The 19,261-nt window shown below is 35.3% G+C and overlaps 2 protein-coding genes and 1 long non-coding RNA gene across 3 annotated transcripts; all 3 read left to right on the top strand.

Moving 5' to 3' along the window:
* Positions 1–2,650: 2,650 nt before the first annotated feature.
* LOC100807179 (uncharacterized) lies at positions 2,651–3,878 on the top strand. Its single transcript, NM_001252751.2, has 3 exons — positions 2,651–2,896; positions 2,973–3,236; positions 3,309–3,878. The coding sequence occupies exons 1-3, from the start codon at positions 2,666–2,668 to the stop codon at positions 3,765–3,767; spliced, it is 954 nt and encodes a 317-aa protein (NP_001239680.1). The 5' UTR covers positions 2,651–2,665; the 3' UTR covers positions 3,768–3,878.
* A 674-nt stretch (positions 3,879–4,552) lies between these two features.
* On the top strand, positions 4,553–12,266 carry LOC121174150 (probable inactive purple acid phosphatase 29). Its single transcript, XM_041012786.1, has 4 exons — positions 4,553–5,007; positions 5,428–5,822; positions 10,463–10,913; positions 11,851–12,266. The coding sequence occupies exons 1-4, from the start codon at positions 4,731–4,733 to the stop codon at positions 11,883–11,885; spliced, it is 1,158 nt and encodes a 385-aa protein (XP_040868720.1). The 5' UTR covers positions 4,553–4,730; the 3' UTR covers positions 11,886–12,266.
* Positions 12,267–15,441: 3,175 nt separating this feature from the next.
* LOC106797220 (uncharacterized) lies at positions 15,442–18,858 on the top strand. Its single transcript, XR_001386399.2, has 3 exons — positions 15,442–18,303; positions 18,409–18,519; positions 18,596–18,858. It is a non-coding gene; the product is annotated as an uncharacterized lncRNA (long non-coding RNA).
* Positions 18,859–19,261: the final 403 nt, after the last annotated feature.

The following is a 19,261-nucleotide window of genomic DNA, read 5'->3' as shown; positions in this document are numbered from 1 at the left end:
TTGATCACTATAGCTTCTGCTACGTCTCAATCAAAATTGCTTTATGGATTTAGGTATTCCTAAGAACTCCCTTCTCCAATAATTTAATGAAATGTACTCTTATCTGTTCCTTTGGTTATTTTATTTGGTTACTTAAAATAACCATCACATGCTTCTCTGTTGGTACATCCAAGGAGATCATGACTGAACTAAATTTTTCTCTCTTTATGTATCCTAATTAATTAAGTTTAAACTCTATTAGAAGAAGAAGATGGATGGATAAGGAAGAAGGGAGAATGACTAAAGAAGAAGAAGGATTTCTCCTATTAGAGATGCTCAGGTTTTGAATGTATTCAATAGAAAACTCTGAGACTTAATGTCTTTCTCCTTTGCTTCTTACTTCTTTTATAGGCCTACAGTAACTTAAATTTCATACAGCCTCGCGCTAAGCGGACTTTCTAGGCTTAGCGAGTACGACTGTGATCACACGCTTAGTGCAAGATTCGCGCTAAACACATCTTTGGATTTGTTCGTGGGTCTTCTTCATGCTAAGCTTGTGTTAGCCACTGAGTGAGTTGACGTGCTAGCCTGCTTTGTGTACTAAGCGAGCTGTTTCGATCTTCAACTTTTTCTTCAATGTTTTTTCTTCACGTTTTTACATCAAATTTTCCTCCAAAACACGTGTAATTTTTTTCTTTTTTTCTGAATCCTATTGGTTAAAAATTAAAATCTTTATTATTTCACTAAAAACAATAGTAAAATATAAGAATTTTAATCATTCTTAATCAAAATTGACTATTAATTAAATCCAAATTTCGCAGTTATCGTGGACAATTTTTTAAAGTTTGTTTATAAGACAATGATTTTTATAAGATCATTTTCTAATTTCTATATGCATTAATTATTCTTTTTTCTAAATACTTTTACCTAATTGTTTTTTTTCCAAATATTAATGAAAAATAATTAAGTGAATTGAGAGATTAGAAAAAAATTAAAATAATAATACAATTAATTGACATGTGATTAACTAAATTAATTATTTTTCTTAACAAAAATAAATTAATTAAAATTTTTTTATAATTAAGAACAGATAAGATAAATATATAAAAAAAAACACATGCTTAGTTAATAATACCTTAAAAGTTCAGTTTTACCTTAGTTCATAGATGAACCCCCTCGAATTTCGTATATAAGAGGCGGAACCCAACACATATACTCTAGATTGTGTGTAATAGGCTTTCATGAGTTATAGTTATATCAATGTTTCTCAACGTCAAACTTTGCATGCTATATAAATGCAGAAAAGCAATATATTACGATCGACAGCCTACGCATGCTGAGGAATAATGAATAATGGTGTGAGTGAAGCAAGCTAGCCAGTTTTTTCTTTTTTTACTAGACAATAAGTATCTTTTACCAAAATGAATCTTATTTGAATAGGATATAATTATTATAAGTGATAAATTTTTTTAAAATATTTATATATTTAGAGTTCATATCTAAAATTTTTAATTAAATTAAAATAATTTTGTCAATAGATTTTCATGAAAGGTGATGAAAGTAGTTAAGATTGTTCTTTGCTAATTAATTTGAAGAGAAATGCATAATACACATTGAGTGGCCATTATTGATGAGACATGGTCCCTCCGGCTAAAGGCGTGGCAGTGCGACAAAATCTTTTACACTTTCTTCGTTTCTGCGTAGATTGCGGGGATTAAGTCAGGTTGCGACTGGATTCTAATATATCATTGGGGACACCACTCTAGGAAGCAAAATCATAGCTGCACTGCTAAGGTTATCATATTGTTTCGCTTTAATGATTGATGCCCTTCTAACCTCTTTGACGTGACTCTCACTGCCCCCATTAGTATTATCTTATTCTGACGGTGCTCCACTCCACATATACCAAAAGTACACTAAAGTTTGGGATTAATTAATCATACTACTCTTGCACTGCAGATAATTCGACTTGAACTCAACGTCTCCACTAACTTCAAATCTTCAATAGCTATATAATTTCAAAAAGCTTATTGCAGCTGGGTCCAACTCTAATAATTGAAGAGCATGGTTGATCTTGAACTTCAGGACAAAGTGAATTTCTTCCACATCAGGGAGATGGAGATGAGGATAAATATAGTTCTAATACCAACTTCTGATTCTTCTTAAGCAAAATTTTGAGCCGCTAATTGGCTGGTACCATTTAAGAGACGAATCCGTACGAAATATTTTATATGCGTTGTTTCTTCTGATAACTGGCTCCAATCATAAAGTATCCAACGGTCAATATTTTTTTTTTTTTTTTTTGTAATTACAATATGGATTTTACAATATTTTCCTGAAAATCAATAATACTTTTAAAAACTTACAGCCAAACTTGAGAATGATAGATTATGAAATTCACTTTTTCTGAAATTTGGAAATAATTCTAGACAAACACAACTTTAACCGAGACTTGGACACAAGGACATGAAAAGTCAATGAAATGGGCGTGGATATACAAACTTTGGGATCATAGAATCCCCTAATTAATCATTAAGTGTGTGGAATAACGGATCAGGTGCATGGCGTGGCTGTGTGGGGAGCCACAATTGTGCTGAACTCATTATTTGGAGGTTCTGCGCCTTCCATTTTGGAGAGCTATAAAAGTGGAAGCCATAACGAACGAACAGACGGAGCAGAGGACAAGATGGGTAGTGTGAGTTATAGCAATCTGAAGAACGCCATGATAGCATTCTTGGTCCCTCTACCCTCCATCCTATTCTACCTCTCATTCCAATCGGCCATTAGTACTCCTTCTTCTTGGTCTTCTCTGTGGACATGGTGCTATCACCACCCTCTGCTATTGGCCAATGTCCTTTTCTTCTTCAATGTCAATTTCCTCTTCTGGCTCATCGGCCTAATCCAATCCAGCCACTGGGTACACTTTCCACTTTTTCCTTCTTTTCTGCTTTGGTTTTTCAAATTGACACCTTTTGCTGTTGCTGTTGGTGCAGATGATTGACCCGTATTGGACAGTGATACCTGTGATGCTTGTTCATTACTATTCAACTCACCCTTTGGCACAGTATCAGTGGTGGAGGTCGAGGATCGTAACGTTGTTGACTTGGGCGTGGAGTGTTAGGCTGATCCACAACTACTTCAGGCGAGAAAAGTGGCAGTGGGGTGCCAGGGAGGATTGGCGTTTCACTGATTTGAGCCATCGCTATGGAAGGCATTGGTGGTGGGCTTCTTTCTTCGCCATCTACGTCCCTCAGCAGGTAATTAAGGTTACTCTTAGTCATCATTTTCCCTTGCTTTTACTTTTAATTTACATCAAGACAACCTTGCAGGTGTTTCTGATTGGATTGTCTCTTCCGTTCTATGTCATCCACTCGGTGAACCAGCCTCTGAGCATGTGGGACTTGGTAGCCATAGTTGTGTGTGTATCTGGCATTGTCACGGCATACATTGCTGATACTCAGCTTTACAACTTTGTGAGTAGAAAGAACAAGGAGGTCCCTATTCTTGACAAAGGGTTGTGGTATTATTCTCGGCATCCAAATTACTTTGGAGAGCAGGTGTGGTGGTGGGGAATGGCTGTGTTTGCTTGGAACCTGGGACATGGATGGGCTTTCATAGGGGCATTAGCCAATACCATGTGTTTGGCTTATGTCACTAAGCTTGTGGAGGACCGAATGTTGAAACAAGATAGCAGAGCAGAGGCGTTTAGGCTCTATCAGAAGACTACTTCCCTATGGATTCCTTGGTTCAAGTCATCTCCTTTAGGACTCAAATCTAAGGATGCTTGATTTTCTTTTTCCCCTTGTTCGTTAGTTGATTGTACCACCATCTTCTTAATTTTGCCTAGTTTGTTCGATTATGTAAGAGAGCCATGTGTGTGCTCCATGATTTTTGTATAATATAGCACTTTCCTATAGACTATCTCATTTTAATGCCACAAGCTATTAAAACCTTCAATATAAATATTTATTTATTTTAAGAGAAAAAAAATTATATATTGGTACATAATTTTTTTTTACACAATCATTTAATAACTATTATAAATTTCTTAACTTTTAAAATAAAAATAATTATCTAAAAGTAATTCAAATGTTAATACAATATTATTAAATACACAAGCATTCAACTCTTATTTTAAAATTATTTTTCTTTTAGTTTTAACTTTAATATAATTAGATTCTCAATTTTAATTTATTAAATAAAATTTCAGTTCTAAAAATGTTTGGCATGAATATATGCTTAAAAAATAAAAATATTTATAATCATATCATAATAAGTTGGTCATTTATCAATTAATTTTATAACTTGACTAATCATTTATGATGTAATTAATGCAATTGAGATCCTCAGTGGATGATAAAAAAATGTTAAAATCTGACACTAATATTTATTTTAGAAAAATATTAAAAAATCCTTTAAAATGATTTTTGAAATAAAAAAAAATGAGTCCGGGAGCTATCTATATATTTAAAGAATACAAATAAAAAATAAATATATTAGAAGAAATAATAAAACAAAGATAAAAAATAAACATTTTATTTTATAAGAAACTCAAGAAGGCAAAAAAATTATTAGCCACAAAAAATAAAATTTGTTAATTTATAAAAAGCATGCTTAAGCCAAAAAAAAAAATCCTCTACTTGTTGATCTGCATTCCTTGTTGTCGTCTGGCATGTCTTCATCCAAACAGTGAAACTGACTTGACGATAAAGAAGCATTTCCATCAATTGAAGTGATGATTGAGAGTGGGTATGGCACTCAGACTCAGAGGAAAATGGGTTTTGATTCCATTCTTTTGGTTTTGCCTGATTCCGTTTTGCTTCTCACAACAGAAGCTGCGCTTGCGCTTTGGAAAAAATGGAGAGTTCAAGATCTTGCAAATTGCTGACTTGCACTTTGCCAATGGGAAGACTACCCACTGCTTGGATGTGCTTCCTTCTCAGTATGCTTCTTGCTCTGACCTCAACACCACCGCCTTCATCCAAAGGATCATCCTTTCTGAGAAACCTAACCTTATTGTCTTCACTGGTATTCCTATCCTATTTTTTTTTCTAATTATTATTTTCTCCCGTTTTGGAAACACTATCTTTCTATTTTACTGCACCAAGATGCTTATTTTGGGAAACACAATCTATCTTTATACAGGTTTTGGTATTGGGCAATTGTCAGTTCACAATTGATAACCAAAATTAACTTCATTTATTACTTTGATCAATGGAATGCTTTTTTAAGAAAATGAAACTTTCCATTATAACAACTTCTACTTATCAAAGATCCTGGCTTTATTCCTATTACTTGTGTTTAGGATGAACTCTAAGAGAGTAGATGATTACAAATTTAACGAGTCTGCTGATATTAGCTTGGAGTTTGATTTTTTACTTTATTAAGCAAGTTGCAAAATTTCCTTAACTGTTGATACCATGTTGTGTATTCATTTTGGTGTGACAGGAGATAATATATTTGGATATGATGCTTCGGATCCAGCTAAATCAATGGATGCAGCATTTGCACCTGCAATTGCTTCAAACATTCCTTGGGTAGCTGTTTTGGGCAACCATGATCAGGAAGGATCCCTCTCAAGGGAAGGAGTGATAAAATATATCGCTGGGATGAAAAATACTTTATCTATAGTCAATCCTCCGGAAGTACACATAATTGATGGTTTTGGGAACTATAACTTAGAGGTTGGAGGAGTTGAAGGCACTGATTTTGAAAACAAATCAGTGCTTAATCTGTACTTTCTTGATAGTGGAGATTACTCTAAGGTTCCTTTTATTCCTGGCTATGGCTGGATCAAACCCTCTCAGCAACTTTGGTTCCAACGGACATCTCAAAAGCTTAGGGTACTCTTTTACCTGTTTCATTGACTAGCTATATTTTGGCTACTGTACATTGTATCCTAAGATCTGCTAAAAGTTTGTGGATCTTCTGTTAGCAATACAAACCAAGACAGCAGCAGGCCCAGAAGAGTCATTAGAAGGCCCATTCATTTGGATGACTACGTTTGAAGACCATTGGAAATTCCCTGCACCTTATCAGGCAATCATGAGAGAATTAGTGGAATCAAGTTAGTGGAATTCTGTTAGTGGAATTCAGTTATCGCAACATAACCATTCTGTTATGGTATTACCTGCTTTTGTCGCTTCTGTTACTAGGCCTTGTAGCCAATTTCCACCAATATCAGTTCTGTATTAGCCTCTATATATACAAGATGAATCAATAAAAGAAGCAAGGAATATCTCTGATGGAAGCTTGCTTGTGGAGCTTCTATGGAGGCTGGATCTTTGAGCTTCAATGGGGTCCTTTAATGGTGATTTTCCACCATGGAGATGCAGCAGAAGACAAAGGAGAAGAGGTGAGAGGAGGCGCCATCTCCTAGGGAATAAGCCATGGAAGAAGGAGCTTCACCACCAAGATGAGCCTTGGATAAGAAGCTTGAGAAGAATGCTTTTAAAAGAAAGAGGGAGAGAAAGAGAGAGGGGGGAGCACGAAATTGAAGGAATAAAAGAGGGAGAGAAGTGGAACTTTGAAGTATGTCTCACAAGACTCTCATTCATCAAAGTTACAACAAGTGTTACACATGCTTCTATTTATTGACTAGGTAGCTTCCTTGAGAAGTTTTCTTGAGAAAACTTCCTTGAGAAGCTTCTTTGAGAAAACTTCCTTGGGAAGTTAGAGCTTAGCTACACACACCCCTCTCATAACTAAGCTCACCTCCTAGAGAAGCTTCCTTGAGAAGATTCCAAAAGAAGCTAGAGCTTAGCTACACACACCTTTCTAATAGCTAAGCTCACCTCCTTGAGATGAGAAACTAGAGCTTAGCTACACACTCCCTATAATAGCTAAGGTCACCCCCATGACAAAATACATGAAAAAACAAAAAAAGTCCCTACTACAAAGACTACTCAAAATGCCTCGAAACACAAGGCTAAAACCCTATACTACTAGAATGGCCAAAATACAAGTCCCAAACGAAGAAAAAACCTATTCTAATATTTGCAAAGATAAGTGGGCTCATACTTAGTCCATGGGCTCAAAATCTACCCTAAGGCTCATGAGAACCCTAGGGCCTTCGCTTGGATCTCTGGCCCAACCTACTTGGAGTCTTTTATCCAATGCCCTTGCGGGGTAGAATTGCATCAATCTCAGTAATTTTAGCCTATAGCATTGCAAATTTTGATTTACCTAACAAAGTGGTCCGACCTACCGCTTGCTACTACCTTTACTATGCCAAAGCACACAACACGCGTCAGGCTTCCATTGAGCGCCTGGACGAAGCAGTAGCTGCCCTCACTCGTGGCCATGCTGAGTTGAACAATAAGCTCGAATCCATTATGGATCGACTTGCCACACTCACCATCCCTCCTCCCTTGCCCAAAACACCTCCCACCCCACCCCTTGTCCAAATCAGACCCCATATGAAACTTGACGTCCCCAGATTTGACGATCAGGACACCCTTGGTTGGATTTTCAAAATCCTACAATTTTTTGACTTATCAGTGTATCCCAGAAGCAGAGAGGCTCACTGTATCAGCCTTCTATATGGAAGGTCCTGCTTTATCATGGTACCAGTGGATGTATCGGAATGGTTTCCTCACCTCCTATAGTTTGCAATGCTCCAAGCATTGGAATCACGTTTTGCACCTTCATACTACGACAATCCGCAAGGGGCATTATTCAAACTGCAGCAATGGGGTTCTATAAACAAATATCTCACCAATTTTCAACGCCTAGCGAATCGTATCATCGGGCTAGCACCGTCTTCACTCCTCCCTTGCCCAAAACACCTCCCACACCACCCCCTGTCCAAACCAGACCCCATATGAAACTTGACTCCCCAGATTTGACGGTCAGGACCCCCTTGGTTGGATTTTCAAAATCCTACAATTTTTTGACTATTAGTGTATCCCAGAAGCAGAGAGGCTCACTGTATCAGCCTTCTATATGGAAGGTCCTGCTTTATCATGGTACCAGTGGATGTATCTGAATGGTTTCCTCACCTCCTAGTTTGCAATGCTCCAAGCATTGGAATCACATTTTGCACCTTCATACTACGACGATCTGCGAGGGGCATTATTCAAACTGCAGTAGCGGGGTTCTATAAATAAATATCTCACCAGTTTTCAACGCCTGGCGAATCGTATCGTCGGGCTAGCACCGTCTTCACTCCTCATTTACTTCATTTCCGGTCTCAACCCGAAATTAAGCCGTGAGGTCCAGGCTTTCCAGCCTCTGTCCTTATCTCACGCTGTGGCTCTTGCCAAGCTACAAGAGGACAAGCTATCAGACCGTCGCCGCCCTTACCGTATCCCATTCACTCTGCCACCGCAAGCATCGTTTGCTCTGCCTTCGCCCAAAATCCCATTCAAAAGACTTTCCCAAGAGGAGATGGCGGTTAAACGCAACAAGGGATTATGCTATTATTGTGAGGATAGGTGGGTTTCTGGACACCGATGTCAACCTCACATGCATCTACTTATAGCAGATGATGATGGTGACAATCTGTCCCTCCAGCCAATTCCGGATTTACCCACACCTCCTCACAAACCCGCTCCATGTCCTGAATCGGACGACACACCACAACTTAACCTCCATGCTATGTCAGGTATGCTAGCCACAAACCATGATCACACTTCATCCCCTTTCCTCGGCCTTGACCACTTACCAGAACCACCTGAAATCACCACCCCATTTCTCGATACGAACATTTATTCGCCGACGCCACACAACTACCACCCTCTCGTTCAATTTCCCACCATATTCACCCACCACCCAACTCCAACCCCATTAATGTCAAACCCTACCATTATCTCCATAGCCAAAAGACTGAACTGGAGAATCAGGTCCAAGCCATGCTCGATGCCGGCTTTATTCAACTCAATCACAACCCCTTTTCTTCACCGGTTTTGTTGGTAAAAAAGAAGGACGGTAGTGGGCATTGATGTGTGGACTACACTGCCCTAAATGCCATCCCCATCACAGACAGGTTCCCCATGCCAACCATTGATGAGCTTCTCGATGAACTTGGTGCAGCGTTATGGTTCTTGAAATTGGACCTTCGGTAGGGCTTCCACCAAATACGAATGGCAGAGGAGGATATCCCAAAAACTGCATTCAGAATACACCAAGACCATTATGAATATCGCGTAATGCCTTTCGGACTGTGCAACGTGCAGACAACTTTTTAGGCCACCATGAACGAGTTGTTCAAACCGTTCTTACGCAAATTCGTCGTCGTTTTCTTTGACGACATCCTCATTTACAGTCCGTCCTTCCATCAACACTTGATTCACCTCGAGGAGGTCTTTTCTGTTCTTTCTAAGGGCTCTTTTCATCTTCGTAAATCCAAATGTTTGTTTGGGTCACATAGTTTCTGCTGAAGGGGTGACTCCTAATCCCTCGAAAATTAGTGCCATGGTTGATTGGCCCACCCCAGCCTCTACCACTAATCTGCATGGTTTTCTTGGTCTCACTGGCTTCTACAGACATTTTATTCGTCACTATGCTCTCATTGCGGCCCCATTAACCAAATTGTTGCGCAAGGATCAATTCTTATGGACATCTGAATCCCAGGAAGCTTTCGATAAGCTAAAACATGCAATGACCCATGCCCCTGTTTTGCTTCCCCCTGATTTCTCAATTCCATTCACCCTTGAAACAGACGCGTCTGGTTTTGCAATGGGCACGGTGCTAGCTCAAAACCACCATCCAATAGCTTTTTTTAGTAAGCTATTTTGCCCTCGCTTGCAACGCAGTTCCACGTATGAAAGGGAATTACATGCCATTACGGCGGCGGTGTGCAAATGGCGGCATTACCTCCTCGGACATCCTTTTGTAATCCTCACTGATCATCAAAGCCTGAAAGAACTCTTGACTCAGATCATCCAAACTCCAGAACAACAGACCCATCTATCCAAACTATTAGGATACGATTACACTATCGAATACCAGTTTGGCTCTGACAATGCTGCAGCAGACGCTCTGTCACGTATACCGCCACAAGGTCAATGCCTTACACTCTCCCTTCCCACTTTCGAATTCCTCGGGGAAGTACGAACCTTGCTTCATCAATCTTCGATCTTCTTGGACATGTGGAACAAGGTAAGGACTAGCCCCACTGACCTTCCGGGCTACTCCATTCGCCGGGAGCTACTCTTTTATCACAACAAGCTATGGCTTCTGTCAGATTGCTCTTTTATTAGTGGAATTCAGTTATTGCAATATAGCCATTCTGTTATGGTATTACCTGCTTTTGTCACTTCTGTTACTAGGCCTTGTAGTCAATTTCCACCAATATCAGTACTTTATTGGCCTCTATATATACAAGATGAATCAATAAAAGAAGCAAGGAATATCTCAGTATTTTTTGGTCTATAGTATTGCAAATTTTGATTTACCTAACATCTTCATTAGACGCACAACTGATATTCAGTTCTTTCCCTTGATAATCTTTGGATTAACTACCTACTCTTTTGTTCTACAGGAAGCATACATGAATGGACCAGTGTCTCAGAAAGAACCTGCTCCTGGACTTGCATACTTTCACATCCCGCTACCCGAATATGCTAGTTTTGACTCATCAAACTTCACAGGTGTGAAACAAGAAGGCATAAGTTCTGCTTCTGTGAATTCTGGCTTCTTCACAACATTGGTTGAAGCAGGAGATGTGAAGGCAGTTTTCACTGGCCATGATCATGTCAATGACTTCTGTGGCAAGCTAACGGGTATACATCTTTGTTATGCTGGGGGATTTGGATATCACGCTTATGGAAAAGCTGGATGGTCCAGGAGAGCAAGAGTGGTGCTAGTTAGCCTGGAGAAAACAGATAATGGCCGTTGGGAAGATGTCAAATCAATTAAAACATGGAAGCGCCTTGATGATCAAAATCTAACTGGTATTGATGGTCAGGTCTTATGGAGCAAGAGCTTTGGCAGTAAGATATCTCTGGATTCTGGAATACTTGGTGTACTCTATTTCTTGATTTCAAACTTGTGCTACAGACTAATAGATGAAATCTATCTTTAGAAATTACATATAATGTAGCAGATGCCAACTGGAGACTGAAAATGAACTTCTGTTTAGGCATCATACTTGGCATATCTGAGTTTATAAAAAGATACCAGGAAACACATAACTTTTGCTTTTTTAACTATCAAATTAGCTTTCTAATTACTATTACTTGATTGCCCTAGACGGTGTCTAGCTAGCATAAACTACTTCAGTTCAGTTACTCATAGGGGTAGAATCTGTTGGCTATTAGAAGACATGTCACATTAGTTATTGTCATATGGAAAGATAAACTAGAACTTGTATAGAATTGAAAAAGGAGGGTGATAGGATAAAAACATCAAATAATAGAGGAAAAAAATAAAAGGAAATAGAGTGAAAAAGATGTGTTGTTTGGATGTATAGAAATAGAAAAGGAAAGAAGTGGACAATTTTCTCTCCACTTGTTTGGATATTTGAAAAAGAGAATGGAAAGAAATTAATAAATTGTACGGAAAATACTTTTGTACTAATTAAAAAAACTTAATTTGGTTATTCCACTTTTTTTTAACAAAATTATTTTTTTTCTAACTTTTTATATCATATAAAATATTCAAATTTATAAGAAATTAAAACAAAAAAAAAGGAAAAGAGAGATGGTTTCTCTCCCATTTAATGTCAATTTGGGGGAGAATTTTTTGGCTGGTCCTACGCTGTCTATAGAAACAGAGGGTAAAATAGTTTAAACAACTTTAAGCAAGTGAAAAAATGGTTGATATTTTGTTTTGTTTGAGGTATTAACTATGGTTTCTGTGTAACTTCATGCTTTCCATTTCAGGTTCATCTCCCTTGATTTATTGTTTGTTCTGGTTTTGATGTAACAGGCAACCGCAGGAAAAAACAAGATGATGGCTCTTAAGAATTTGCATGATGCGGAAAATATGTTAGTAGCATGAAAGGATATTTTGGAATGACCAATTATGTTTTGTCCACGTATTTTTTATTTTTTATTTTATCAAATTAACCCGTTTACTACTTGTCCTATAATCAAGATTCAGAATGCAACAATACAAGGTAGCTTGGGCAAAAAAGAATATATAAAAGGGATTGAAGTTCATTAATGTGGTGCAATGACTGTATGCTATGCGATTGCAATCGTCTGTTCACTCATGTAAATTTCATGATGTCCATGTCTTTAATTTGTTCTTAGTTGCAGCCTCAACATGAAAGGTTTCTTTTAGAACATTGTAGATGTAATGCACCATGAATTGAGAGTAGATTTCTACTTGTTTTGCATGAATCTTTATGCTACCTGATAGTGATAAAACGTTTGCTATAAATTCAAAAAGTCACACCGCAATGGCAAATACTGTATGCAATTTATCGCTTATTGCCAAGCTTAGACACTGGTTGAATCAGAAGAGAAACATCCTATCCTTTTTGCACCAGTGTTTGATGATATTATAGATTAGATTAACAACATCGAGTTGGAGTAAATCGAGGGTTCTCCAAGGAGTGAATAGAGGGAATTGCAACTGCTAACTCCAGGTAATGTGACTCTGCTGCCTCCCCTGAAATTGGAATCTGGTTTGCCATCAGAGTTGTAGGCTTGTAGCTTAGCATGATCTTGGTAAAGTTGTTCAACGTGAACTTAGTTACTGGTGGTTAAGTACGATCAACCACGGTGCAAAGTTGCTACAACTTGCAACTAGTGAACAGAGATTAAGGGACAGGAAATTGGTTTGAAAGAAAAACAATATTCTTTTATTGTTTTTCTTGTAATGATTTGACTAATAACAATTAAATAGTAAATTTTATCTTATACTGATAAAAAATAGTGAATGCTATCTTTATTATCATTTGAATCATAAAGGATTACCTAGTAAGCTTGAGCTAAAATGACTCTTGTGTAAAAATGATTTTTCTTTTAAAATAAAATATTAAAAGAAAAATTTAAGCAACTATATTTTTTTTAGAACTACACTCAATGATACATACCGGCAAGTTTTATCTAGTCAAGTCAAAATTATATTTTTATAATTTTTGTTTCTCTCTCTCTAAACAGGGCAATGTAAATATTCTCAAGGTTGTTTAATTTTCACCATTAGTTTAGGGTAATTGCTTTCGAGGCACCTTAAAAAAATTGCTTTCCAGGATTTGTATTTGGATGTAGAAAAATTTAATTGATGTTTTTTCTTGTGCCATCAATAATTATATAAGTAAATTTGACATTATACTTTAACTTAAACTTTTAAGGTTAAGTTTATGAATTTTCTTTTCATTTATATGATATTCAACTTTTTTATTTTTACTTAATGTGGAATTTCACCTCACTTGTATTTCAACATGTATAAATTAATAACTTTCCAACTTTTCCTAATTCTAATTGAAGTGAGGATAAAAGTTTTTTATATTTAATACAAGAAAATAAAAATACATTTTTAGTATATTTATTTGAAAATGTTAATTTATTAAAAATAAGAATGAAACATTTTTACCTTAATATATGAAAATAAAACTTTCATATAGTAATTGAATATAAAACTATTGAACTTTTGTATAATAATTAACAATAAGTATATTTTTATTATTAAATAATAATCAAACACATTTTATAATTTTTTTAAAAAAATATTCTTAAAAAATTAATTTTATTGTGAATAAAAGATTCCTATGACATATGACATATGACATATCCCTCCTAGATGTGAATTTGATTGGGCGTAGTGTAGTTTTGGGTGAGAGTAAATGGTAAGGAAATTTGATCAGGTAAATAGTCACTTTTGTCCCTAAATGTATAATTTATTGATAAATGTATCCCTGAAAGATAAAAATAAAAAATTTAGTCCCCAAAACTGTAAAAAGTGCAACAGATATATCCAGTTGTTAACTTTCGTCCGTCACTGTCAATAAAATAGCCTACGTGGCACACAGAAAGATGAATTTGTCACTGAAATGATTGTCAACGTGACCATTTCTAATTGTCAGCACAAGAGTATATTTGTCATATAATATTTTTTGTTTTACTTTTCGTCTTCCCATTCCATTGACAAATGCGTTCCTGAAAGATGAAAATACTAAATTTAGTCTTCGAAAGTGTAAAAAGTGCAATAAATATATCCGGACGTGAATAATAGATTGTGATTAGTTATTATAATTTGGGAAAATTTATAATAATTACGACAAAAGGATCAAATTAATAATTTAATATTTTTTTAACTTATCTCAATTAACAAACAAAAGTCAGTGTATATTTAAAATTTTGATTTGGTTTGTTAACTAAAATTCAAATAATAGAATTAAGGTTAAAGTGGTGAAAGTAAAAAAAAAATTAAATAAGAAAAAATATAATAAATAATTATTTTTGTATTTGCTTTATTAACTTTAAATTAATGATAAAACTCGTAAATTAAATTGAGTCTAAAAGAAAAAAGAATACTCGTTTTATAAACTTGTAAATAATTTTTTTATACTCTCATGCTTGATGAAAGGTTTAAGTAAAAAAAAATTATTTATTGTAAAACATTATAGTTAAATTAGATCCATGAATAATTTTTAGGAAAAATTGCAATTGCAATGACACTTTTAATTTATAAAAAATACTCACCTCTTTTAGAATGATTTTTTTAAGGTTATGATTTTTTAAATGATTAGTCAATAAAAAATAATTATGTACGATTTTTTAAAAAATTAATTTAAAAATCAACAAATTTTTATTATAATTTGTAATTTGATACCATTGCATATACTAATAGACATTCATATTTTATTATGAAAAATTTATAAAAAAAAACAATTAAATGAATAGTGTTTGATTGAACAGAAATAATGATTTTCTTATCGTTTTATAGTAAAATTTCTTTTTTTTCTTCTATGTCGATAACTTAAAAATTATACAATGAAAACAGACACTTACCAGTGTGATATAGCTCTTACAAAATTTTGTCGCAATCATTATAATTTTTTCTAAATTATAATAATTAGTCACAATCTACTATTAACGTTCAGATATATTTGTTATACTTTTTATACTTTTGGGGACTAAGTTTTGTATTTTCTTGTTTTAGTGACGTATTTTTCAGCAAAGTGAGAAGACTAAAAGTCAAAAAAATATTATAGGATAAATATGTCCATACACTTACAATTAGAGATGATCACATTGATAATTATTTTAATGACAAATTTGTCCTCATGTGTCACGTAAGTTATTTTATTAACGGTGACGAACAAAAATTAACGGTTAGATATTTTTTACATTATGATGGACTAAATTTTATATTCTTTTCTGACGTAACAAATTATAAATTTAAGGATGAAAAATTTAATCCAGATATAATATGTATCCAACTAAGATGAATAGGTCCCACAAAATGTTTGTGATTGGTGTGCAGGGAATATAGCAAATAAGAATCTGCATTTCCCCTTTTAGTGGTGACATGTGTGGCAACTAATAGATTTTATGCAAGTCACAAGGCCGTATGAACCACCAGATTTTGATTATTTTTTTCAGGTAAACCTATCCAATTAGATTCCCACATGCCACATGGCAACTCACCATCTGATTACCCATTTACACTCCTATACTTTAAGATAAGAGATCCTGCATACATCAACTAATTTGCATTAATCGATCATCAAACACATACACAGAGCCTGCCATGGCTTCCGCTTGTGCTTCCTCTGCCATTGCAGCTATTGCCATCTCTACGCCGAGGCAAGTTAACTAGTTTGCTCCAGTAATGTTTCATATATTCATTGATCCAATTAATTTGATAAAAAAAATAAATAGTGAATGTATGTTTACGGTTCCCAGAAGAATGGATGAGGCTTGGGAAGAGCAAAAGGTTGTTTTGTTAGTGGGAGGAAGAGAGCAGTTGGAGGACGATGGATGGGCACTAGAGTGTGTGCAGTTGCTGAGCCTGACAGGCCTCTCTGGTCCTCCATGGCTGGAGAGCTGGAATACTTCACAGACACCACTAGCCTCTTTTTCATAGGTGCATGGTTCCAGTACATTTACACTGCCACCTGTCCTATTGACAACCTCTTTGCTCACCTTGCAGATCCTTCCTATACTAACCATTTCAATTAATTGCCTTTTCTTTATTAATCACAGGCTTTCACCCCTAAGTGAAATTAAAGGCTTAGATCGATCCACAACTAATGGATATGAGATTGCCAGCTGTTTGACCCAATTTATAGAGCGAAATCGTCTTAGGAGATGAGTGTTTATGTCTGTAATATGATCTATATGGTAATCCAACGTGCCGACATCTATTTAAATTTTAGATGCCATGAATGTAAGTTCAGGTAATAATCACATTTGTTCATATATAAGATCATAACCCACGTTGAATGGTATATTTCATCATTCACGGCAAAATCTGAGCAAAATGGACATATTTTTTCTTTATTATTTAAACTTGACTTAATGCTCAATTTGGTCCTCAAATTGTATTGAAGTGTTCAATCAAGTCTTCATATTTTAAAAAACTTCAAATTAAGTCCTCATTTCTAAAAATGCTTCAATGTAGCCCTTTTCCTCAATTTCAACTTACACCATTAAAAAAATATCAACGCCGGCAACCCCAGTAAAACCCAGTCCTCTCCAGCGCACTACACCACCAAAACAACACAGCACCGCCACTCCTTTAGCTCACCATCGCCAAACACCCATATCCGCGACGCACCAATCACCATGGCCAATACCCATCTCAGAAATTGAAAGCATAATTGAGAATGAAAGGTGAGAAGAGAACCACATGGGGTTGGGGAGTGGGAGGGGCGTCTTCTTCGGCAAGAGCGGTTTTCGCTGCGGAAACAGAGATACTAAAGCGTGTGAGGGTTGGAGAAGGCACGTGCAAGCGTGAGTTTGAGAAGGAGAGTGTGGGTGAGGGTTTTAGTTTGATGGATGGAAAGGTTAAACGTTTATGGGTAGAGTGCTGTTAGGTTCGCTTAATATTATTGTTGCTATATCCGGCATTCTTTCAAGATAACCAAATTATTTCTGTTTTTTTTTTCTTTATAAATCAAGTTGATCTGCAAGTTAAAATTTGCGGATAATTTATATCAACTTAAAAATATTTTTAAAAATACATAGAAATATTTTTGTTTTTTCACGTTAAATGTTGGGTGCACCTAGAAATACCCTTATGGGTATTGGTCATGGTGTTTGGTGCAGCGTGATAAAAGAGTGGCGTGTTGTTTTGGTGGGGGTCGATGGCGTTAAACGTTTAATGGTTTAATGCAAGACCAAATTTAACCTTAAGCCTTCTTTTTAATTCATTAAAGGCTATTAATAATAATTAGAATTTAACCCTCTAACGTTCATGACTGACCTACTAAATATTCAATTACTAAGATAATAAGATTGTGGTTGGTAAATTTCACGTTGATGGAAATCACATCCGATTGACAATTAAAAAAAAATTAAAAGTTTAAGAAGTTAATTGCCACTATTTTTTCCATTCCTAAATAATTAAAACATTCATTTTTTCAAAAAGGCGTTTTATTTTAAAAACATTAGTGTTTGGAATAGTCTCTTTAGTCATTAGGCTAAATGAAATGATAATTTTATACTTTTTAAAAAATTCATCAAACTCGTGCTACTTTTCTGATAAATAAGTTTAAATTCTGTCACAACTCATCCTTAGACTGTGGTCGGTGCATAGATTAAGATCCACTTAGTCTCAAAATAACTAAACGGGTTACTAAAGATTCGTTTCACATGTAAAAATCAAGTTCGCTTGTGAATTCTAAGTTTACAAGACTATGTTCAAAACTATTTGGGCTGCCAATCCAGCAAAAATGGTGTCATTCACATGGAAAGCATTTCTAGACCGAAAATGAACCTGCTTAAATTACGTATTCTTAATCCTAACAACAACCCGCTAGCATTTTTCTTATAACTTAGAGAATGAATTTGTAGATCATGCATATGTTGTTTTCTTGTAATTTTGCATATGAAATTTGATTGAGTTGTTATTCCTGACTGGGTTTCTCAATTGTCCTACCAAAAAATCATTTAATGTTGCATTCTAGTATGGAAAGGGGAAGAAGAAAAGAAAAATAAGGTTTAGAACATTTATTTGGTGGTCAGGGCAATTTGGGTAAGTAGGAATTAAATATCTTTTTATTTTTATTTTATGAACGAGTCACAAATTCAATTATGTGTCTAAACGCCTGTATTTGGTAACGAGTGTGTCTTGGCTCTTAATGCATTTGACCCTCTTGATTATGATAGGTAACGGAATGCTATTAATTGCTACCCCTTCTGATTGGTGTTAAATATGGGACAAGCACAGTATAATTTCCCCTACAATATTTTTTGTTAAATACAGGTGCACCAGAAGCCGTCAAATAAGAACTATCTGATTTGTCATGGTTTCTGCTGTTCTGCATATTGCAAAACTGATTAATAGCTGTTATTTATTCTATTTTGTTAGTGAAAAAGTTTGCTATCAAACTGGGCCCATGTTGAGTACTGTGAAGATGTGATGCAAAAGTAGGAAATGAAATGTTCAGGACGAAGATAGCATATTCGACTACTATGCTTGGTAAGGGGAGATATATAAGGGTGGGGGAATTTCTCTTTTTTGGGGTTTATTTCTAAGTAATTTGATATAAAATCAGGGTTGTGCAAGATCACCAGGTCTTTATTTTGGAGCATTTTGTGACCTAACTTTGGATTGAAGGCAATCATACCGACACTACGGATGCGCACAAACTAGTCATCGACATGAAGGTAAACTTCAAATGAAAAAAAAAGAAGAAAAAAAACATCTCATGACAAATTGATCAACGAATTTCATCAAACAATGTGCAGTAGACAAAAAAAAAAAATTAGAATAACTACTTCTGAAGTAGTTTCATGTAATTATATACTCACTTCTTACTTTTTTTTAACCATTAAGATTGTCTTTGTCTTTCTTACTATTGTAACATATGAATGTAATGTTTTTTAAACTAAACGGATGTCAATGTAATATTTTCAAATAAAAAGAATTAGCATAGGAATAGAAAAAAAAAGTGGTGTTATATATAATTAATTTGAGAAAAACTCTAAGAGATACAAGTGTAATTTTTGTTATAAAAGTGAACAATTAATTAACTTTGCAAAAATATATATCTTGAGCTATATTTATCAAAATGAAGTATTATTTATGTCACTAGAAAGCTAGGAAAAATATTTATAACTCGTATTTCCGACCTCTGAACCAAAATAGACCTTTATTTTAATCGAAAGTCTACTACAATTCTAAGTTGGAAGCTTGGCATTGCATTTTCTAGTCTGGTAAA

This window comes from Glycine max, chromosome 19, assembly GCF_000004515.6.
Source record: "Glycine max cultivar Williams 82 chromosome 19, Glycine_max_v4.0, whole genome shotgun sequence".
NCBI classification, from domain to species: domain Eukaryota; kingdom Viridiplantae; phylum Streptophyta; class Magnoliopsida; order Fabales; family Fabaceae; genus Glycine; species Glycine max.
The sequence above is the reverse complement of the archived record's forward strand: the minus strand, read 5'-3'. Positions and strand labels throughout refer to the sequence as shown.